The sequence below is a fragment of the Lissotriton vulgaris genome, chromosome 6 (genome assembly GCF_964263255.1).
Source record: "Lissotriton vulgaris chromosome 6, aLisVul1.2, whole genome shotgun sequence".
NCBI lineage: Eukaryota > Metazoa > Chordata > Amphibia > Caudata > Salamandridae > Lissotriton > Lissotriton vulgaris.
Window position 1 is genome coordinate 1,672,887,012 of NC_141694.1, and position 24,535 is coordinate 1,672,911,546.

The 24,535-nt window shown below is 44.2% G+C and overlaps 1 protein-coding gene across 2 annotated transcripts in view; it reads right to left on the reverse strand.

Annotated features, from left to right (window-relative positions):
- The window catches only part of INTS7 (integrator complex subunit 7), a 363,775-nt gene that overhangs the window by 1,806 nt on the left and 337,434 nt on the right, over positions 1 to 24,535 (reverse strand). For both annotated transcript variants that reach the window (XM_086927848.1, XM_086927847.1), the window contains exons 18-19: positions 23,507 to 23,605; positions 10,950 to 11,135 (exon numbers count right to left, since the gene is read on the reverse strand). In XM_086927848.1, coding sequence (XP_086783974.1) covers positions 10,950 to 11,135; positions 23,507 to 23,605 — 285 coding nt within the window. The remainder of the gene's footprint in view (positions 1 to 10,949; positions 11,136 to 23,506; positions 23,606 to 24,535) is intronic.

Below are 24,535 nucleotides of genomic sequence, written 5' to 3' on the forward strand. Positions count from 1 at the left end.
GTTAGTGGTGGTGTAGATAGAGCCCCCTCCAACGCCTGCCCAGGCGATCCAGATCCCCTGCCGTAATGTGGGTCTTAGGAATATTTGTACCTGCTGATGCTTGGCATATGAATAAACTGCATAGCGCTTTCTAACTGTATGCATTCCCCGGACATTCAGGGTAAGGAGACGATGTGAGTCAAGGGGGCAGTATGACAGTGATGTGAGTAGCGCGGGGGAAGGGATATTAAGAGAGGATTCCGCTTCTGTGTGCCACCAGGCCTGCATTGGTTGAGCGTAAACGGAGTGTGAGTGTAGGAACAGGTTTAATGGGGTGTTGTGTCGATCTGGGGTTATTCAAGTTTCAATACTGAGAGCCTACCACAACGGGTGAAACGTCCAAACTAATCATATACTGCAAGCTCTAGCATTACATGGGGGTGTTCCCTTTCTAAAGCCCTTCAGTGTGATTTGCGACTTTGGTGATAGCGACTGTAGGCCAGTGATGCAGGCGGCGTCTTGGTTTTAGGCGTTGCAGGCTGCATCTCGATCCATAAGACAACCCAAAGTGTTGGGTACAGAGACCTAGTCCACAGATTGAAGGCTCTTCACTCTCAAAAGTTAGAAAAGTGCCTTTCAGAAAGAAAAAATATTTTGTCCCCTCACTCACCAGGGTTTCCCCACGGTGACATGCTTCATCATTGGGGCCATCCCAGTTCTCTACGACGTGGGGCGTGCTACGACTTGCGGAGTTACGTAGGAGCACTTGTTTAGTAGACTGTGTGTAGTGCAGTTTTTTGAGGAGTGGATGACGTGATTAAAAATACCTTGCTAGTGGGCATCAACAAATATTATTCTTGCTCCTAGGTTGGTATGTCTAAAAGGGAGAATACACTATGGATCCTAACTATATTTAGTTGGGCCGCAGTGTGAGATCAACATGTTCCGAGCTACACCTAGCTCTTCCTCAGGACCACACAGGGACCCGCCCTGTGTATGCCACTCCTTATGTTCCTAAATAGGAAAAAAGCAAATGTGAAGTGAAACACTTAATAAATAAAGTGAACGCTGCTACTAATAAAGCATGCACTGTTGGTACATACGTTCCCTATGTCACGTTGTAAACGTTTTGGTTTGAGAAATCTCGCTCCATAGACTCGGGGGGGGGGCGTGTCTTCTTTTGAAACAATCTTCAATATCAGGAGCGCCGCGTGGACACACCTATTCGTCTCCCCGCCGGACCGCATATGCATTAGGCCAGACCGTATTTTACAGGCATAGGTACCACCCTTTCCCATTCGGCACAGAGTAAGATTTGATGGGGGAGAAGTAAGTGAGATTTAGAGCCCCTTCCTCGTTAATGGTAAGTGTTGATGCTAAACTAGTATTAGGTGTGTTGTGCTTAGACACCTGGTCACGCTGTCCTCCCCAACTGTGACACCGCAGGCTGTGGCCGTGGACAGCTAGCCCCTTTAGAAGTGCTGTATTGGTTTCCCTTCCCAGCGAATTTGATCCAAAAGTCGTGTAATGCTTTTACTCACTGGGGAAGTTGATCCAAATAGCCTCAACTTTTGAGGGAGTCAAACACAAAAGGAGAAATATGTGACTATAGTGTCCTGATTTGGGGCATACCAGAAAAATGAGAAAAACCTTAAATGCTATTTGTATTCAAGCCTAGAATATGGTGCACAAACATTAGTGCTTATTAATTTCCTGATTTATTTAAACTGATCAGCGCAATGGTTCTACAATGTTTTATATTACTCTTCTGGACATGTAGAATGCTAGATGTTTGTGGTTGCGTAATTCTGGGGATCTGGCTCCGCCATATGGCATTAAAACAAACATTGAAACAGTCCCTGTTGGGCCCTACATTCATGCCTGCAATATTAATGCCAAAAACACCGATTGATCTCCGAACAACGAATGCTAAACATGTTAAAGTAATGAATGTCAGCGATTTAGTGCCTATTTCTGCCTCATGTTTTACTTAATTTAAGTGTTAGCTATTTTCATCATGTGTTTCTGTGTTTTTATGTGCATCTTAATAATCTTGTATAGTGTATATTTTGAACTGAGTCGCACCAGGTGTTTACGATGGGCCACGATTCAGAGTTTTGTCTCAGAGTCTGAAGGCAGTGCTTGTCAGTGGGATGGCCTCTGCAGATCACAGAGTACTACGTATTCCAGTTTCAATTGAAATTCTGTATAAATGTGTGTGAAGGGGGTACACCGATATCAGAATATCGTAGATGGATGGGAAGTGAAGAGAAAAAGAATATATATTTAACATAAGGTGCACATAAATAAAGATCAATACTCCTTTCACAGGAATCAATAATATTTAATTCACAGTCTCACAATGTCAGAATTGAAACATTTTCAATATTAATTATTTACAAAAAAAACATTGTTACACATTTATCTTGAACAGCTACCAACCACTGACTAAGCCAATAGTCGTGGCGGGTTTTAGGTGTATGTCAGTTGTTGTGTTATACATCTGGATGCAATAACAGAAAGGTCAGAGGGAAACCAACATTTTGCTCCGGTGGCACACTAGGGGAACCACAGAATAATAACTTATCTGGTAGAGACTATCTAGCTGCAGATTCTTTACCTTTGAATACCTTTGAAAATCCTCATTCGTCAGACCGGATAAGGAAGATTTTCAAGCAGCAAGATGTTTTGGGTCTAAGAGGTGGAGTCTCTCCTCTTCTATGGCGGGATGAGGTGGAGCAAAGGAGGTAGGCAGGATGATGTTCTAACCTACATGGAAAGAAGTAACAATATTTGAAAGGAAGGAGGCATGTGTCCGGAGGACCAGTTTGTACTGGTATAAGGAAGGCAGCGCTGTAGTTCGTTGACCCTCCTGTCTGATGTTAAGGCCACTAAAAAGGCAGTGTTGATAGTCATCAGCTTTAGAGGGCAACTGTGTAGAGGCTTGAATACTGCACACATGAGAAAGGCAAGGACCAGGCTGGAGTCCAACTAAGGAATTATAAGGGGCTTAGGTGGAAACATATGTTGCAGGCCTTTAAGGAACCTAGCCACAACCTGTGACATAAAATGAGAAGGTTGGTCCAGCAACTGTGAAAATGCTGAAATGGCAGACAGGTAACCCTTAAATGTGTCCAAAGTAGAGACCTGCTAAGCCAAAGACTACAAACAAAGAACTTGTGAGAGAGGTACAGATAAGGGGTCAAGACTGTGAGAGGCACACCATGATATAAACATTTTCCAACAGTAGGCGGATACTGTCTTGGTGGAGGTATGCCTAGTTGCCAGAATAAAATCACAGACTTCGAGAGGAGAGTTGAAAGCAGTTAAATGTAGCTGTCCAATCTCCAAACATGGTGCGCCGGTTCGGGCGCAGAACCCTGTCCTGTTGCTGTGACAGAAGATCCTCCTGGAGAGGCAGCCTAACCGGAGAACTGATGGTCATGCTCATCAGCTTGCTATACCAGACTCTCTGTTCCCAATCAGGAGCCACAAGAATGACTTGGGTCTGACTGTTCCTGATCTTCTAGAGAACTCTGGGTAGGAGTGGTATTGGCCAAAAGGCATACGGAAGGCTGGAGCTCCACTCGAGACAAAAAGCGTCTCCGAGCAAGAGCCACCTTAGAAACTTCAGCGCAAAGAACTGCTGACAGTGCATGTTCTCAGCAGAGGCAAACCGATCTAACCATGTCTCTCCCCACTGCTGAAAAGACCTTGGACTACCTCTGGGCGGGGACGCCTTTCAAGATCTGCTAGGCATCTTTGGCTGAGTTGGTCGCCCTATCGTTCAGAGAGCCCGCCAGATGTTCAAGCACCAGGGATATGCCCCGACGTGCCAGCCATGTCCAGAGGTGCTGAGCCTGTTGACACAGAGTCCACAACCTGGTTTGTTTCAGTACCACATGGCGGTGGTGTTGTCAATGAACATCTGCACCAGTTATCCCTTAATCAAAGGAAGAAGGGCTTTCGATGCCAAATGAATTACTCTGAGCTCCAACAGGTTGATGTGGAGATCGGACTCTGCCGGAGACCAGACTGCTCTTCACTTCACCTCTCCCAGATGGCCACCCCAGGCCAGGAGTAACACGTCTGTCACTACAGTCAGCTCCAGCTGGGAAAAGGAGAAGGTCTGAAACTGACCCAATCAAGGTTCGTTAGACACCACTGCGGGTATTTTGCAGGTCCCTCCGAGATCTGGACCATATCGGAGAGATTCCCCTGGTGCACTGCAGAGCTGTCATATGCCAGCAGGAATGCGTCACCAGCAGGATGCAGTAGGACATGAAGCCCAACAGCCTTGGAGTCAGTCTCACTGAAATCCAGGATAGAGGCTGAAACATCGATATAGCCTGAATATTCTGGGACTTGCGGCTCGGGAATGGCCAGAAACTGCACCATGACCAGAACAGCTCTGATGAAAGGGAGTGTCTGAGAGTGAGTGAGGTGAGACATAGGCATGTTGATAGGGAACCCTAGTGAGTGCAGGAGGTTCTTCGAAGTCTGAAGGTGGGAGACAACCAACCAGTTGTCGAGGTAGGGGAAAAGTGAAATACCTGACCTCAGCAGATGAACTGCAACCACCACCATCACCTTGGTGACACTAAAGAGACGTTGGTAAGGCCAAAAGGAGAACAGCACACTGAAAGTGCTTTTGGCCCACTGTGAACTGCAGATAGTGTCTGTGGGGTGGCAGGACTGGTATATGGAAATATGCATCCTGCAAGTCCAAACCTACCATCCAGTCTCCCAGATCCACGGCAGATAAAACGAGGGCGAACAGGAGCATTTTTTTATTGCTCCTTCTTCAAGAAGAGTTTGAAAAGGTGCAGATTTAGGATAGGGCAAAGTCCTTTGTCCTTCTTTGGTATCAGAAAGTAGCAGGAATAGCAACCATGACCTACCTCTGATGCAGGTGCCCTCACTATTGCTCCCTTGACCAAGAGAGCCTGCACTTCTTGACGAATCAAGGAGAGAATGTCCTCCATCACCAGATGGTAAGCGGGTGGGATGGGTGGAGGGGGTGTCACAAAGGGGAGGGAGTAGCCCCTTTAGACTATCTGTAGTACTTAATGTTCTGATGTTACTGACCACCAGTGGGGAGGATGATGGCGTATCCTGCCTCCAACTGTGTGCTGTGATGGTCTGAGGGTGGACTAAAGAATCTTGAAAGCAGCGACTGTACCAGACGGAGTAGTCGATTGACTGGACCGCTGGCTGCCTGGTTCCACGTGGTCTCTGGGACCCACACCCTTGGCAATGAAAAGGCTATGAAGCTTGCTGGCCGTGGTGGCTGGGAGGTATGGGTGCTGCTGGAGACCCCTTCCATTGCCACGAAAGGGGCAGAAGGCGGATTGGGGTTGATGAGGGGCCATAGACAAGCCCAAGGACAGGCTGTAGCTCTGCTGTCTTTTAAGAGCTTCAACGCTGAATTTGCCTGGTCTCCAAATAGGCAAACGCCATCAAAGGGCATGCCCATGAGGGAAGCCTGCACAACCCCGGAAAAAAAAAATAATCGGTCTGGGAAAATCAGGGAAGTGCTGAGCGGACCTAGCTTCAGACCCCGGTGACTCGTGGGACCTTGAGTGCTGATGCTCCCTCATCTCATGACTTCGATGTTCATGGGGAAATCGAAGAATGTTTGAACCTCTTCATCTTCTTGTGTTTGTGGGACTTCCCTGACGACTTAGAGTGAGATGAGGAAAATTGGGATGGGCTCTGCAGAGAGTCCCGAGACCTCCAACGTGAACAGGACCTCGAGCGTAGGGTGGCAAGGAGCTGGAAGGATCACTCCTTTCAGCGCCTTCGGGTGTAGAATACGGCAGTCCTCACATGCCTTGGAGTCATGTCCTGGCTCCAGGGTCCACAACCACACCAAGTGGGCGTCTGTCACCAACATTTGCCTGTGACAAGCTCCACATGGTTAGAACCCAGACGGTTTCTTGGGTAACATCCCCACATCGACAAAAAAAATGCCAGTCAAAAAATGGTTGAGGAGTAACTCAATCCGGATTAGCGCTATCTGGTGTGTAAGGGAAAGAACTGACGTCAGCACCCAGAGGTGGTGCCTATATATTTACTGTACACGCCACGCGGACGATGCAGAACATAATAGACTGCAGGAGTACTGCTCGAAAATGTTCTGGATCCAGTCTGATGCCTGGTGATATTCAAAGGAAAGGAATTTCCAGCTAGAATCTCTATCAGATATTTAGCTTAAATAGTTAAGCCAGGCCCCTTTTACAGACCCCCCCCCCACTTTGTTCATCTCACTCAAAGCCCTGCCTGCACATATTTCTATACGACTGATTGAAGCCAGCAGCTGTAGGTGCTTCCCCAAGCTTGGTTAAAGCATTTTATTTCAATGTCGATGATGCATGCTGTGCAACACACGGGGAAAGTAAACACCTTAAAGGGCCGGAAGTCATTGCATAGTACAATTTGCACACTACAGTAACTGTTGAACATTTTAATGCAGTAAGATATGAAGCACACATTTCCAAATTGCTTTATAAACCTACTTGCCTTTCACTAAATTCCTTATTAAACTAGGTTTTAGAATGCACCATTTGTCAATCTTTTTACAAATCTTTCTCGGAAGGGGTGGGAGGGAGACAGGAGCTCCCCCGAATACCACCTTTGTCCATCAAGCTTCGCTCACTACATAAAAACACGCCTAACCTTTATACCCCACCACTTTCAAATTTCACGAGCTGCCACTGTGGTGGGAATATGTTAGGGCAAGTAGTCCAATCTCTGACCCTTTTAGGACTTGATTATCTGAAGGTCGATTTCTGGTGCTTTCATGAAGGCTAACCAGATAAGTCCTGAATTCGGAGGATTGGCAAGAATTTTGCCCATATCCTGGTGGATGTAGATCGTTTTCTTCTTTACATCTAGTACTTGAGAGTTTTTGAAAGATGGGCCCTTCTGTGGCATCAGACTTCGATATTGAGAGGAGCTTCAGCACCTGCTTCGGAAGCTGGTTGCTAAGGTGCCTTTGGCGCCAACTTCCACTTTGAGTGCAGCTTCACAGAGCTTTGGGGACAATGTGGTGGTGATTTCGAAGCAGAGTACATTTCTTTAGTGCCTTGGTGCAGAGAAGGTGGGGAAGCACAGTGCGGTTCGGGGCCCTTGGATGCAATCCCTGCAGGTGTCGACCCAGCTTCTTGATTTTGGGGTGAGTCTGCTGGAACAGTGGAATACAACAGGTATATGCAGTTTCCAGCTCCACTCTAGGTCAATGCCAAACTCCTGCGGGAGCTGTGCTGTCTCCCTGGGTGTGCATTTTGGCTCTCAAGCCTAACCGTAAGGCGCAATAGATGCATGTGTCATCAACTTAGTTTTCGGCCCAGAGGCTTATGTGTGTCGCACTGCTAGGTTGAGGAATTCGCCCATTTCCTGGACTTAGGTGCCCTCCCAGAAGGTGACCTTAGGATTGGTATCTCCTAGAGCTGCCAGAGGAACCAGCTTATTTTTCAGTCTGCACCTGGCATGTCTTTGGCTCCGATAAGGTCAGGTGAACCTGAGGAGACTTGCCTTTGCATTTTGTGATAGGCACAGCTTCTTTTCCTCGAATTCGGTAGTGTTTTTTTGCAGCGGAAGGTGCAGCAAGCTTGGCAGGAAATCTCCACAAGTTCTGGGGAGGGGCAGAGACTGCAGACCTTAAGGTGATCACTCCAGGGGTATTTTGCATTACACCTCGGGCAGAAGTGGAAGGGACTTTATTTCAGAACGCTGCCCTAGGTGTATTCTCAAAGTATCCTCAAGGACTCGAGAAGAAAGAGGCTTGATGCCGCAGTTTGTTCAAGTGCGCTGACTATTGACCGTTCAATAGCCTGGTACCATGAGCAGAAGCTGTTGCCAGCGCAGTGGTGCTGTTTTTGTCACAGGGTTTAAAGGGGGAGTCACTGGAACAGAGAATAAAAACCCTGTACTGATTAATGCATCGACCTTGAAGTAGCATTCCCGAACATTTGAATCCGATGGCGGAAGAAAAAATCCTTAGGTGAAGTCAATGCGCCTGTGCATTTTGGCCCAAGGGTGGAGTACAAGCATGTCTTGTGACTCAAATTGCAAATTGCTGAGCCCAATACTAGATGGCATGAATACAAAGGGCATGAGTAGCTAGAGCCACACAAATTGGCTCAACTTTATATTACTTAACTCCTTTCCTAGTACTTACATTTGATTAATCAAATAAGAAACTTTATCAATTCTACAAGATACTGAAATTGTTGGTTTACCCATTGCTTTGTCCCACATTCACTTGAACCAAATCTCTTCTAGATGTAATGACAAACATTAATCCAACATTGTGTAACACTGATTGTACAATGGTGGGAAATAAACAATGGGTGGCATGGTTTATTAAATCTGTATTTTCAAGCACTGTATTTACGGCCACATGCATCAAGGTATTTAGGAGTCGCAAACGGTGCGATTCGGTAAAATCGGCCGTTTGCGATTCCTAAATATCTTTTTAGTATGCATCAATCATTTTTGGCAAAATCGCTGTTTTTAGCGATTTCCAAAAATGCGATTGCTTCTAAGGAATCGCAAATTTGCGATTCCTTAAAAGCAATGCATGATGGTTTTTAAAATTGCGAATTCGCAATTATGGGGTGCAAATTACCACGAGGGTGAACCTCGTGGTAATTTGCGAAAAAGAATTAAAATGCTCAAATTAGCATTTTAAACACCGTCATGTTACAGACACACATGTCCTTAGGACATGTGTGTGGGAAACACCCACTTTAAAATACATTTCAGGGGGGCAGGGGGGTCCTTTGGACCCCCCCCCCTGCACCCATGGAATGCATTAACATTTTGCGAATTCTAATTTGCGAATTCGCAATTCCCATTGATTCCTATGGGCCTTTTGGCCCATAGGAATCAATTGGAAATGTGAAATCGCAAATTAGAATTCGCATAATATTTGCGATTCGGTAAAAACTGCGATTTTAACCGAATCGCAAATATTATGCAAAAATATACATGCATCCCATTTTGCGAATTCCAAAGTGATTCCCTATTTTTCGCAATTTGGAATTCGCAAACGGCCGGGATGATGCATGTGACCGTTAGAGTGTTCAAAGCTGCATACACTTGGACTTCATTAGAGTAGAAGATTTTCTACTTTGTTTTTGCAGATTTTAAGGCTATAGCTGTACATTTTGCTTTCTTGTTTTTATTACTCCTTTTGTCACAAATCTACCGTAAATATATGCTTCCAAAATGTTAGATCTTTTAAACCTTTTAATAGAGGTTCATTCCACCTTAGAAGCCTTGTAGGGCTACATTCTCAATAAAGTAACCATTAAGTGAAAACAGGTAGGTAGTCTCAAGAAAATAATTAACTGGTTTGTAGCGCAACCTCTACCTCATGAGATAACAGGTTATCGTTAACCTGCTCTTTTTCAGTGCACATTATCCATTAAGATGCCCATGAATGCGCCAAAAGTCGCATCAAAGGACATTAAAAACACATCACCAACGCAATAGGAGGTTTGCTCTCACTCACAGAACGCTAAGTGTAGGCAAGCCTTTTCTACATCAGAAGCCATGATTCAGAGAGTGAAGCAGTGCAAAGGAAGCCTGACTACCCTGTACAGCCAATGCCTCTGATCCATGATCCTCTAAGCATCATCCATCTGTGACTCGGTGTCAATTTATGAATCTTACATGCTTTGCTGCATATCACCCTTCTTCATATAGTACCTGTGACTTCACAGGACCTCACAGACAAATGCTGCTTGAGACAAAGGGCACCCTTTAGCTCCTGATATTACATCTCAAAAGGAGGAAAGCATGTGATGTTTTAATGGTCTTTGATCAATTTTAAGCAGTGGGAATATAGCTAACAACTAAAAAATGATGGTCACACAAGACCTTGGGACTATCTCTTACAAGCTACAGAGTGGACCACTGTTACCACTAAAAAGGTCACTGAAACAAAGTTCATAAAAGAGCTACAAGTGGACCTGCGCATCCTGTGACTGAGTTGAACGAATTTGACCCCCAAAGTCTTCCAACACGAGCACAGCCTTGTTTTTAGACTGGACAAGAATACAACTGCTGGGCTGAGTATTTCTGCAATTTATTTATTTTATTTAATGCGATTTTATAAAGCGCAAACTTTACCCGAAGGTGTCAGATGAGAGTGGCCTTCTTAACCTCTGAAGCTGGACCCAATTCAACCAGAAGAGACAAGCATTTTCGAAAGGCAGACCACAGGGTTCAAGGCAGAGGGTTCAGGCCAGTTAAGATTTGAGCAGGGACTATAATTTGGGAATGTTTCACATTATCCTCTATATGAACTGATCATAATGTAATTAAAATTGAGGCGAGAAGCAAATCTATTAGAACGGATTAATTTATAACTCTCTGTAACACGTCTTGAATAAACCTCCTCTTAGCAGCAGGTCAAAGGCTCTCGGGTGGGAAAATCCGATATGGGCCCTTATTCTTAATTTCCTAGATAATGTTAACTCCTTGGATTCTCATGACGAGCAAAATTCGTCATGAGCCACGGCGCTCCGGCGCTCATGACGAGCTCAGCTCGTCATGGCCCGTGGAAAGCTCAGGTGCGGGGAGAATTCCCCCGCTGTGCTGAGCGTTCCACGGAAGGCAATACACCTGTGACGGGCGGAGCTCGTCATGAGCACAGGAGCCCTGTAGCTCATGACGAGCTCAGCTCGTCATGAGCATGGGGGTGCTGTGCACGCCCCCCTCCCCCCAGCACAGCGGGGGATTAAACTATATAAAATAAGGCCAGAGCAGGTATTCTTGGGGAACCAGACTTTAGTGTTGTGCTTTATTACTAGTGTTACTATTTTAGTAGGTTAACAGAAATTGGAAGCAAATTGTTTTCACTCCACTGATGCAAAAACCATGTAATGCTATTGTTTTGGTTTGCATTCGATGCCCATGAAATGTAGATTCTTACAAAAGGTTTAATACAGTGTACATACCTTGAAATCCTGCACAGACTTGCTCTGCAGCGTGGAGGACACATTCAGACAGACGGATTGAATTTTGCGGAAAAGGCCTGGTTTAGAGCCATGTTGGATAACTCCTTCAACCTTTAAGGCCATTTGCTGGTTACTCTGCACGGCTATGGGTTCTGAAGGATTTCGTGGTGATGGTGAGAGAGCGAGCTGAAGCATAAAATTGCAGATAGCATTAGCAATTATAAAACTGTAGCCTTGCTGTAGATGCAGAAACAAGATAAAAAGACCCAGAGTTCAGTTTGCCAATTTATTTTGGGGAGATTTTCATAACTGTGACATTTAAATCAATGCATCCATCTAAAATAGCCAATATGGGTCAGGTAACACACATCCCTAAAACAAAACCCTACAAGAGTTAAATACTTTTGGCCGAGTTGGATTAACTTCTCACTTTACTAAACTGACAACAGATTCTTGGAAATTTAACAATTACTTAGGAAAAAATGAAAGATTGATGCATGGTATGCCTATTAAACTGGTTTTAAAAATCTGCTCACACACCATTCATTGTTGTAATGGTATTATTTTTCAGATCTTCTGCTCATTATTAAATGTTTTGCAACTCAGTTGGGCACAACTTAAAAACCATGTAAATCTTCAAATCCTCCTGAAAATTATCGAATCAATCCTTTAAGTAGCCCAAATGATCACACTGCGTCCTTCCATGCTTAATCTTTTATTCTTTCCCCAGTCTTTGTACTTATATTTTAATGCTATTTTGAACCATACAATTAACCCGTTCTACAAGAGCAACCCTTTCGGCCGTCGTTGTACTTTAAACATACTAGCTCACATATTAAATTAATAAAACAACACATGGCAGCGGTGTTCTGATGCCACTAATAATAATGTGCAGATTCCTTCGGTGAAACAGTGGACTGAAACAAACACAACATTACTTTCATCACTAGCAGAAACACACTGAATTAACAATGAGAAATGACAATGATTTGTTTCTAACAGGCGTAAGCTTCGCCATTAACTTTAAACGGTTTGGAATTTAGACAGGCACAGTAAGCGCAAAAGAGAGATGGGAAATTTCAGCTGAGATGAAGGTATGTTTGAGAATGTACATAAAAAAAAAAATTCCCATCTCAGATATTTTGTAATATGAACTACAAGACACCAGCCAAGAAGTTATCAAAGTTAAAAATGTAGATGGGCGGCATTAGAGCGCCGAATATTAAAAAGAGAACGAGAAATGTTACACGATTGTATACACTAAATGGTGCTTCATACTTTTTTTTTTTATTGCTTTTTATTGAGTACCAACATTAACACAGTACAACATTAGCCATTAAGTTTACAATGGGACAGCTAGTAAAGTACATTCAAGCAATCAAGATGTATAGTTGTTTTTAAAGCTGGATTTCAGTCGTTGTCTACGAAGCCTAGGCTAGTGTCCCATTTCCATTGCACACTAGTGCTCCCCGCACGCGGGGTCAGAGGGAGAAAGATCAACCAAACAGAAAAGCGAAGAGAAATGGGGGAGGGGGAAACAGGGGAGGGGGAAAGAGAAGAGGGGGGGTTATTCTTTGGCCTTCAGAGGGGGCGTGTTTGCAGGTTGCAAAGATATGCACTACACCTGCGCGCAAGTGGGTCCCATCCACCCCACGCCTCCCTACTTGTCTACCTTGGCAGTCTCATTTTGGTCCAGGGAGTGAGAGCGAAGATGTCTCAGCAGTGGTTCCTGTGGGCTGAGGGCGAGCCTGTGTAGGCATCAGCTCCCAATATTTGGACAATTGGTCATGGCAGAACGCTGCATCCCTGAGCCAGTCAGTGACACACGGACTCCTGCGATCGCCCCAACACATGCTATTCTCCGCATGGCCAACAATAAAAGCATAGACGCTAATTTCCTGATTGTCGCCGGCACTGTGCGCACATATCCAAGCAACGCTATCAGGGGGTCGCACAAAGTTGTGCTCTAACATCGCCTCCAGCCCCCTCAAATGTAATTCCCCAGTATCGTGCAATATCTGGGCAAGACCAGACCAGGTGCAAGAACGTCGCATCTTGAGCCCGGCACTGCACACAGCTCGCATCCTCACTCAAGCCAGGTTTGTGCAACCATTCAGGGGGTCCTCTATAGTCTGTATATGAACTTTAAGTGGATTAGCCTCATCCGGTAATTAGGGAACAGCTTCCTTGCTTGCGCGCAGCAATATGCCCATTTTTCTTTCTGTATGGGGATTCCCTGTATCTCCTCCCGCTCGCGTCATGCTTGAGTGACACGGTCAGGTGCAGTGCGTTGCGCTGCATGCCTGAGTATAGCTGACTAATCAGTTAACACGGTGATGGGTTGCCTAGAAAGTCTTCTAAAACCTGGAACGTTGTGGGCACTATCAGGAACGAGGTGACAAGACCACGCAGTGCCGCTTAGAGCTGGTAATCTGTCATCAGCCAGTCTAGCTTGAATCCAGTGGTAAAGTGAGCAAGGACCCATGTCTGGGCATACCCTTCCCACTTAGGGCAACTATAGTAACACAAATCCTTGAAACAGGTCCCAGTATCAAGCACAGGGAAACGTGATCTTATATGCAAAACTGTGCAAACATAAGAAATTAAAGATGTAAAATAACAATATAACATTCAATACTTCCCTCTTCTGTTCTTGGATATGTGCACCACACAGCTATATATAATCTCAGTGAGATTGCTGTTGTGGGTAGCTGCGATCGTTGTTTGCGATTGCTCTGATGTGTTGTAAGATGTACACTTGTATAGGTTGACGCCCGTCTCTCTAGTCTACACCCTTAGGGTGCTAGTTTGCCTAGTAAAGAATGTTTTATTGTAATTTTTCATCTTTAATTTGTTTTGTTTGCACACAAGATCACCTTTTCATGTGCTTGGTAGAGCATCTCTTTAACTTTAATAGGACCCACTTGAGATGTGTAGGATCCGATATTGTGGCTCCCCTTTTCTGGTGGTCCAGGATACACAGGGCGTTATCCTCTGGGATTGTCTAAAGAGATTTTTTTTATTATTAGGAGTTTATATAGCGCAACGGCTACCCCCAAAGGGGGTGTCCTGGCGCTGTAACAGACGGCAGAAGAAGGTCCAGCAGAGGTCTAAAGGCTGGTGAAGAGCCAGGTCTTCAAAGCACGTCGCAAAACGGCTTCTGACTCAATCTTACGATGAGAGAGAGAGGCAGGCCATTCCACACTTTGGCGGTAATCACTGTAAAGGCTCTGCCACCCATTCTAGAATGTTGGAAGTGGGGGGTTGTCAGAAGACGAAGGTGATTAGATCTAAGGTTCCGACTATGTTGAGAGTGTTTAAGGCGAGCTTGAAGGTTGGTGGGCCGTGTCCTTGGAAAGCTCGAAAAGTCAGAATAAGAGCATTGAACTGGATGCGCTTGTTCACTGGAAGCCCCCTAAGGTGGGGTTCATCAAATGGCGATAAGGGAATTTACATATCAACTCGGCCGCCGTGTTTTGGACAATCTGGAGGCATCTGATTAGGAAGGCTGGTGCTCCAAGGTAGAGACTATTAGCATAGTCAAAATGGGAAGAGATTACGGCATGTATGATGGTCTTACGTGACTCCTGGGGGAGGAAGTGCAGGAATTTGCGGAGCATATGAAGTTTACCTAAGCAGGAAGAGGATACCTGACTAATTTGAGATTTACAGGACAGGTTGCGTTCACACGGAAAGCCTAGGTTCCTTGCCATGTCCACTAGCTTGGGAGGGGGATTCAATTCAGAAGGCCACCAGAGCATCGGGGAAGAGGGGCAGATTTGATTAAAAAAAGAACCCCTGTTTTATCCAAGTTGAGCTTCAGAGTGTTGAGTGACATCCAAGAAGAGATACTACACAGGCATTGTCTGAAATTGGTGAATGCAGCTTCCGAGTGATCTTCAAAAGAAAACACCAATTCTTTTCTCCCTATCCAACGAACCCAACATCGCCAGACACAATTTTCGAGAAGGCGTGGAAGAAGTTGCAAAATTGAAGAAAAACAGCTGCCTTCAAATAAACACCAACACAACGGAAGTACTCATCATGGGCCCACACCCCGACGCCTGGAACAACACCTGGTGGCCCCCCGCCCTCGGAAGTCCGCCCACCTGCCAAGACCCTGCCACATCTCCCAACACCTGCGCACACTCCAATGGCTCTCCATTGAAGCTAGAGTCACCTTCAAGATGCTCACCCACACTCACAAGGCCCTCCACGACACTGGACCAGAATACCTGAACAGCTGACTCAAATTCCTCACACCGCGAAGGACCCTACAATCACCCCAGCTCTCCTACACCGTGGTCCCCGCACCAGAAAGACCAGATAAGGCAGCCGCTCCTTCTCCTTCCTCGCAGCCAGAGCCTGGAACGCCCTCCCTCTCCACCTCAGACAGACTACATCTCTCCTCATCTTCACAAGAAACCTCAAAACCTGGTTCGTCGACAGAACCCCTCCTTGATGGACTGGAACCCCTCTTCCAGCGCCCTGAGACCCTCACAGGAGAGTAGTAGCACCTAACAAACCTGTGATTGATTGAGGTCGTCGGCATACGAGATTATTCTCACCCCGTGAGATTCAACCAACATAAAGGGGGGGAAAGGTAGGCGCTACAAAAGAGAGGGCTAAGTGCTGAGCCCTGTGGGACCCCGCAACTCAGTGGTTTCTCAGAGACAAAAGGGTAGAGGGATACTTGTTGAGTCCGGGCGCTAAGGTAAGACAGAGTCCAGGACAGGGGAATGCCCTGGATCCCAAGGTTGGAAAGTCTCTCAAGAAGGATGGTTTGAGAGAACATGTCAAATGCAGGGGACAGGTCCAAAAGCACCAGCATGGCTGCATTGCCTGCATCCAGATTCCTGGATGGTCTCAGTAAGCTCTAGTAGGGAGGTCTCGGTATTATACACGGATTAAAACCCGGACTGGGAATTGTGAAAGCGATGTTGAGATTCCAAATAGCTAGAGAGTGGTTCCTCGACTCATTTTTTTCAGGATTTTAGCTGGTGCCAGGAGAAGGGAGATGGGGCGGTAGTTTTATAGACCGCAGGGTCTGCATCAGATTTTTTCTTTCAAGATAGGCACTAGAAGAGCCCGTTTCCAGGTAGTGGGAAAAATGCCAGTGGATAGAGAAAAGTTCCAAATCTGATTTAAAGGATGATTAATGAGAGGAGCCAAGATGCTAAGGAATTGAGGGATCCTTAGGGGAGCCGGATTTGCAAGCTAGTAACTTCTGAAGTGAGGAGTCAGAAGAGATGGGAAGGAAAGAGGTCAGAGCATCACAGTTAACCACTGTGATATCCGGGACAGGGGTGTGAGGGGGCAGAGTAAACGTAGAATATATGTCCAGAATTTTGTCATGGAAAAAGACAGATAGCACATTACATAAGTCTTTAGAGGGGGAAACTGCACTCGAGATGGCAGATGGCTTGGTGAAATCTTTAACAATTTTAAAAATAATTTTGGTGAGTTATCGGCAGTGTGAATTTTGTTCATAAAGTACTCTCTCATCCTGGAACGTTTGAGTTTGTGGAAAGTTTTTAGAGCCGCTTTGTAAACTGATTTAGCCGCGAGATCATAAGATGATCTCCAACTGTGCTCCAGTTTCTTGCAGCAACTTTTCTCGGCACAAATCTCGGGGGTAAACCACAGAGCAAAAGGGTTTTATCTTAAAGATTTGGTAAGTTTAAGGAGGGCAAATACATCAAGGTTGTGTATATATTCTGCCTTCGTGAATCAAAACAGGCAGAGAACTGCACCTTTTAATATTATGAAAGGTGTAATAATAATGGTGCTCATTGACATGAACAAGGTTGTAAGTGGACAATCGAAACGCGTTGACTTTCTCTCTTTCCTGAAATAAGCACCTGTGGGATCCAAAAATTGGAGTGCCGTTCTCTGCTTGTTTTGATTCACGGAGGCAGAATATATACACAACCTTGATATATGTGACCAAGACGCGTTATCTTTTGTGGTGCCGCATATAAATATCTTGCCCGATAGCCCTACCAGTGTGGCTAGATTTCTTCCTTGTTCTGAAGGGACTAAAGCGGTTATCTAATATTGCATAAAACATGGTATTCAAAAACTATATACAGAAACTGTAGGAAGGTCAGATTTTGAAGATGGGAAAATAAAAAAAATGCATACAAGATTACTCTTATTTAGAGAACTAAAAAGACAATGCTACCTTTATAATCACTCTATTACTCTTAGTCAGTACTCTCTTTCCCATTATTAACCTGCGGGGGACAACCTAGCAGCAGCACCTGAAACTGCTTATAAAGCTATTTAAACATAGAGCTTTTTTCACTAGTACCACATACATGTACTTATCCAAAAAGCAGCATGCTGTGTTGCTGCATAGATGCACGTCCTTTCCTGTACCACTTTCAAATAAGAACTGATTGCTGTGAGATTTCTGACTGATGGCTAAGGGGTGGGAGGGAGGATGCGGACAATGGAAAAGAGGTAATATCTTAATCCATCTTTCATATCCTGACTTTTTCAAATACCCAACCGGTTGCTAAATTCCACAACAACTGGGAATGACTTAATGTAGGATAAAGAAAGCAGCACTTGACACTTTAGATCCAGTCATAAGGGGAAGAAATGTGGTGTTTTGAAATCATTTCAAAGCAAAGCATTGTTAAACACATCACACTTTTTTTTCTGGTTAAGAAACAAACACTAATGAATTCAAAACGGATATTCGGCTGGCTGGCTGTTTTGACAGGAATCTGGACAAATGGTACTAAGAGAGCTGGGGCAATGTGATGTTATCTGGAGAAAGTCAAAGCCCTTTCAAATATGACCACAGTAACGCACAGTTAATGGTATTTCTCATTTTCAATGCAAATGTTTTAACAGGGATTTGACAAGGACTCCCACATGAGTTACGCTGCTCTGTGAGATCCGTTCACCGCTGCCGACTTGCATACCGCCAAAGGGGAAGGCTTAATCATTCTTACAGATCACGGGCTGTAGAGACCCCCCACCGCCTACCTCCCGCCGTCCTGCTGTTTCCTAAAATCCGACAGCGGGACCGCCGAGTGGAGCGAGGCGAGGGGCTGCCTACAACTCCCGGCAGCCCTCGAGGTCTCCAGCCACACCCCCACCACGCCGCACCAAGAGGCGCATAAAGGGCGTCATCGTTCCCTCTCGCGGGACGCGAGCGGGACGCTGGGCGAAGCCTGGGCCTAGGGTGGGCCCGTCCTAGCCCGTCACAGACCGGAGGAGACTGGGCTGGGCCCACCCCCCTCATAAGGCAAGACCCCGATCAGTAAGTAACTCTGCGAACATACGTCATCTATGTCCTTAATTTAAATCAAGCTCACTTTACTGGCTCCTTTGTCCATCAGTATAAATTGACTACCAGAGGCTCCAGGAGCAAAACCTTAAAAAACATGGCAACAACCGTCGGTCTCATCGACCTATTCATCACCAAAGTGAATCAAACCATCGATCAAACGGTAATGTTGATCGATCGACGAGTATCCTACGAATTAGATCAAGCAAGACGCTCATCAATGGGCATGCTAGCACAAGCACAAACCTCAAACGTTCCATTACAAAACAGTATCAATCTGGAAACAAATGCGGATATTCATGTGATTCCAAACACTGTTGATCTATCGGTATCACTACAACTGTCAGACTCACAATTGAGTCAAGGTCTTGAGCAGACCCCTGACATCTTTGCAAGCCCGCAGCCAACATCTACCGACCCCACACAAAGTGAATCAAGAGGGATTAGGGAAGGGGCAATCCCGAAAGTGCTACATCACAAAGAAACACTCCCAAGAAATCCAACAAACATAGTTGCAATAAATTTAGACTCTGATCCACTCACCAAAATGTGTGATCCAAACAATGTTCTAAATCCAAATAGTGAAAAAATTGTCGCCACTACGGAATATAACAGTAACACCAACTCCGACGTACTTTTTGTCGAAGATCACAATGACAGACCCAATTCTAAGCAGATTCATAAGAAGTCGGCGTCCCCCACTATAACAAAAAATATCAATAACACTAAAACACAAGCTTCTTCACTAAAAGAAATAGCTGAAATAGTCAAATATCAGCTACAACCGATTAAAAAAAGCCTGCAAATTATAGAAAAGCAAGTAGCAATATTGGTCGCTACCTCAAAAACAACCTCTAATTCAAGAAATAAAGAACACCTAAATTTACCTGGACTTAATGTCATATCAGGCAATGCTAAATCTACAGATAAACCAAAACAACCAGCCATTAGCACGGCTACAATAAACAATACAAACGCAAAATCAGGAGAGCCAGCAAAAAAAACTAACAATATGATTCCTTCACCTAAAAACAAGATCCCTCAAGAAACTCTCAAAACAGTCGTAGGCACACAAAACAAATCACCAGGAAAACCCTCTAGAGCAGACGGCCCTGATACAAAAGCTCCCCCAGCAAAAACCCCCTCTATACTTCCTGCATCAAACACCCCTCGCTATGATCAGACACAGAGACAAACTAATAAACCAGAACGGTTACATAGAAAACGGTCCAAATTGGTAAATCTTCCACCAGAAGCAGCACCCTTTGTTGTCATTCTAACAGGAGTCCCAGAATTAAGCAATGACACAGAAGAACCAACCTGGTCATTATTAAATAAAACTCGATACTGGTTAAACGTCAATAGACCCAACCACCCAAATAATATCACGAGAATCACTACTGCAAGAAGGGCTTCATGGATAGGTCACCAACCAAAAACAATAGCTGGTGACTGCATAATTGTCAACCTCGAAAACCCTCGTGCTGTGGACTACATATGCTCTTGGGACTCATCAGGAAATAAAGGTGGAATAAAGGTAAAACGTCTATCCTTCTTCTACCCCCAACAAAATCATCGCCCTGAGGACTTTAACCGGCCCCCAGAATGGTCCTGGAACCACCCTGATCACGAACAAAGAAACTGGAACCAGGGAGACTGGGGCCAAGGAAATAATCAGAGAAACTGGAACCAGGTAGACTGGGCCCCAGGAAACAACCACATGAGTTGGCACCAGGGAGAATGGGGTCACGATTACAACGACCGGGGTGATTGGAACAACTATGATAGGAGGATACGTCAACCACTTCATAGGGATACATGGGCTGGAATACCAACTTCAAACAGTTATAGCTGCCTGGATATGGTCGACTGACCATCATCAGAGACCCGCATTACGACCCCCCCGCATAATGACAGACCCTGCATTAATAGGCCAGTCAAACATCTCGAAAGCAAGATTTCTAACAAAACTCATTGCACATCAAAAATTAGACAACAGGAACCAAAAGTAATGACAAATCCTCAATTCACGGTAAAACAGGCTGAAGAACGTCACTGCATCACTAAGGCCAGCTTCAGACCCATAACTATGTTACAAACTACCCCAAAAGTGCAGATATATGCACCCAATTCGAATCAGGATCTTCCCGTCATTCAATCAAACGATGAAATCATTGCCCAGCCAAGACCACCTGTCAATATCAGTAAAAACCATGACAGGAACATGTTATTCTGGAACGTGGCGGGGCTAGCAACCAAATATACGGAAAGAAGTTTTTTAGAACTGGTTTACTTGAACGACATAATCTGCCTACAGGAGACATGGCTAAATAATTCAATCCACCTTGTGGGATACAGAACATACTTCTCCCAAGCAACAAAATCAATTTCAGGGAGAAGCAAAGGTGGTCTAACTACATACATCTCCAATCTTTGGCCATGTCGCGAAGTAACTCCTGTAACACTCCATCAGAACTTTCAGATTATTAATATCAAAGGAATTAATCAAGAGGTTTATACCCTTATAAACTTCTATAACAACATGACCTCAACGAAGTTTTCCAAGGCTTTAAATGAAATTTCTGAAGAGATTAACGATCTAAAGAGAAAACATGCTAGAGCTTCACACACAATAATTTGGGGAGGCGACTTTAATCTTCATTTATGTAAAAAAAGCGATGCCTCTATTTGCGGGATTACAGACGAATATGGAAATTCCCTACCTCATTTTTCCCACACCCCCGAAGGCACCATCACGCAGGCCATCATGACTGAACTAGATATAGGGTTTGCAAACATGTTAAAAACGCCTATTACTCAATTTTCCTCAACTTTTCATGGCAGAGGATTTGAAACGTTAATAGATTACATCCTGATATCCAGCAACAAAGCCATGCGCATAAAATCATTTGAAGTGGACAGTAATGCACTTAGTGACCACTCCCAAATTAGATTAACGTTTCAAGAACCAGATCTCCAAAAGAAAACAGAAAAGGCTCATCCCGGTTTGCTACACCAAGAAGTGTTAACACTAAACAGATTAAACGGGTATACCCTTAGATGGGGCAACGTAGATCAAGAACTCATCAGTGCGAAAATAATTAAAACATGTTATAATGAAATTGATAAATGCCTAGATCCTTCTACAAACCAAACAGAGATCATGAATAGCTATTATGTAATAGCGAAAGCAATAAGTAAAGAATTAACCAGACCCATTAAACAAAATAATACCTCAAGAAATGGCTGGTTTAACACAAAGTGCACAAAAGCTTATTCCAACTTAAAGAAAGCTTTAACAAAAAAAACAAGAAACAGAGAAGAGGTAATCAAACTAAGAATGGTCAAAAGAGCAAGGGGTACTCTCAGACCTTCAATATGGGTTCAGGGCAGGGCTGAGCACTGTGGATCAAGTCTTGAACCTAACACTACTTGCTGGAAAATATGTTACAGCAAAAAAATCCTGCCTACATATGGTGTACGTCGACCTTACAGCAGCCTTCGACTGCGTGGAACATTCGAAGCTTTGGACAATAATGCTACAAATGGGGATAGAACCACCCATAGTAGATATCCTCCGTGAGCTATACACCGGTGCCACGGGAAAGGTTAGATTTGGAACAGCAGGACAACTAACCAATAGCTTCCCAATTCAGAAGGGGGTCAGACAAGGGTGCGTGCTGGCCCCCTTCCTATTTACGCTCTACACGAACGGTCTAGAGGCTGCAATGCTAAAGGGCGTTAAAGATCTCCCGGAAGCCGGTCGTCGGCAGATTCCAGCGTTACTATACGCCGACGACGCGGTAATTCTGGCGCGAACATCAGTCCAGCTTCAGAGGGCCTTAAACAACTATTGTACCTTTATGACCAGTCTAAATCTAAAAGTGAACATTAGGAAAACTTATGTAATGCATGCTGGCAACAGAGGGAAAAAAGAGAAGAAAATCTATGTGGACAATCTGCCCCTCGAAAGAGTCAACACATATCCTTATCTTGGTATAACCATTGACGAGGCGTTTAACTGGAGAGAAGCAATCAATTCCAGAAAGTTAGCCCTAATAAGAACAGTCAGTGCCTTAAAAGCAATCTCACTTCGTTTGGGAAAAAGACCCCCGAACGAAATGATCAAGATATATAACGCAAAATGTATTAGTACAGCCACCTTTGGAGCAGGAGTGTGGGGTACAACGAGTGTAGAACAACTACAAAAAGTCGAAAACTCCTTCCTAAAGTTTCTACTGGCTGTTCCAAAAAGCACTACTACATTTGGCTGTCACCTCGAACTCGGAGTACATTATATATCTGACATCATTAAGATTCAGCCTATCATGCTATGGCGTAGAATACGGGCCACGGGCGAATGCCATCTCACAAGAACAATAATAGAGGACTGCATGAAATTAGACCACATGAAAAAAATAAAAAGGTTGGTCTATGTAAAATCTTTTTTCACTGACATTGGCTTTCCGAGATTCTTCGACGACCCACCGTCTGTAACAGACATAACAAAAAAAGACCTAAAATCACTTTGTCTGTCGCATTTATCTGAACTACGGATGCTGTGCGAAATAGGCAAGCGTCAGTTCAACAATGCCTACTGATACAGTTGGTCCCAACTATTCAACCTTATCTGCAGTACGACTTGTCGCAATTTGAAAAACTTCTCTTTACTCGTTTCAGGCTCAATTTATATCACTTTATGGTTTTATTTCCCACCCAGAATGTATGGACTCATAACATCTCGGCGTGTCCCTGCGACCTTACGTCCCCACAGTCTACAATTCACGTCCTTTTCTTTTTGTAAATTTTATACGCCATTACGCAGGAGGTGGATATTACCACTACTAAAAGTCATGAACATCCGTAGATGTCGCCCTGCCTACCTGGCACTGCAATTTTTGGAAAATACCTTGAAGACAAAATCTGTGGCACAATATTTAAAACTATGCATTAGGCACCGTATGAACTTATGACGATATGTAACAGCTTTCTATCTAACAAGGTTCTCGAAAACGTTTTTTATAACTTTTTTGTAATGAACGAATAACGTTTTTTTAATATTTAATGTACTTTTATGGTTTTCACATATGGAACCCGAATGAAGATATTTTGAATTTGAATTTGAGTTACAGCACTGAAATGCAGAAATGGCCATCAATGAGAGAGTTAACTATCATTGGCAAAAAGGCATTCTTTAACTGTTAGGGATTGCTAAACTATTAGCATAATAAAAACAAGCATGCACACTACCTACCTTTATGCTTGTAGACTGTAGTTTCTGGAAAAAGTATCTTTGAAAGGAGAGGGGAACTTTCAGCAAACTGATAACTGCGTTGCATAAGCAGGCAGTATGCTGCAAGATACAAAGAAGGGGGGGGTGGGTTCAATTAAAAAGGCATAATTAAAGGTGCTTAATTTAAAAAAATACAATTACAATATTTGTTCTATAAATAAATTCCCACCACATATTGTGCCTTCCACTAAAAATGGCATAAGAAAAGAGAAATCACTTTTTGTGATCTGTTTCCACAGAAAAGTGTCAAACACACTAATTCTGAACATTCAGTTTAGGTGACTATTTGTAAAATTATTAATCATGTTAGCGTCCAACAGCATGCTAGAAAATGTACAGGATTGTTCATGCTCCTAAAGGGCTTCTTAAACAGTGTTTACACCACAATTAATTCAGGTTTAAAAAATGAATGTGTGATAATTACTTTCCCCCATGGCACTGGTATTACAGGAGGGGCTGTAGATGCTAGCACAGGACTTGAACCCCGCAAATAAGGGAACCCTTTGCCATTGTGCTCACACAGTATTACAGACACAGATGATACGACAAAAATATCTGTCAGGTGGAACTCTGATTATGTACGGCATAAAAGGTGACACAGTCAGTGTGCCCCAAAATAGTGCCTTCTGGAAGGGCACCCAATGTATTATCAGGGATCATATGCCTCCCTGTGCAGGTGCATGTAGCCACTCACTGCACACCTGCCTGTGGGAGGTTCTCCGCCAACTTTTCAAACGGAGGGCATATACATCTACAGTGACAAAGGAGCCATTGTTTCGACTGCATCTACGTCTTTCACAAGAGTGCTCTCTTCAGCCCAGGTGCAAACTATCAGAGTTTGTGTCTTCAGTGCATTCTTTAGTGTAATCGGGTGCACTACACGGGGTGCGTATAAATAAGGATGCAGTGTGGCCCACACCAACAGAGTGCACCAGATGTTTCATTTTGGCCTACATTATATTTACAAGTAGCACTCCTATTTAGGAAGTC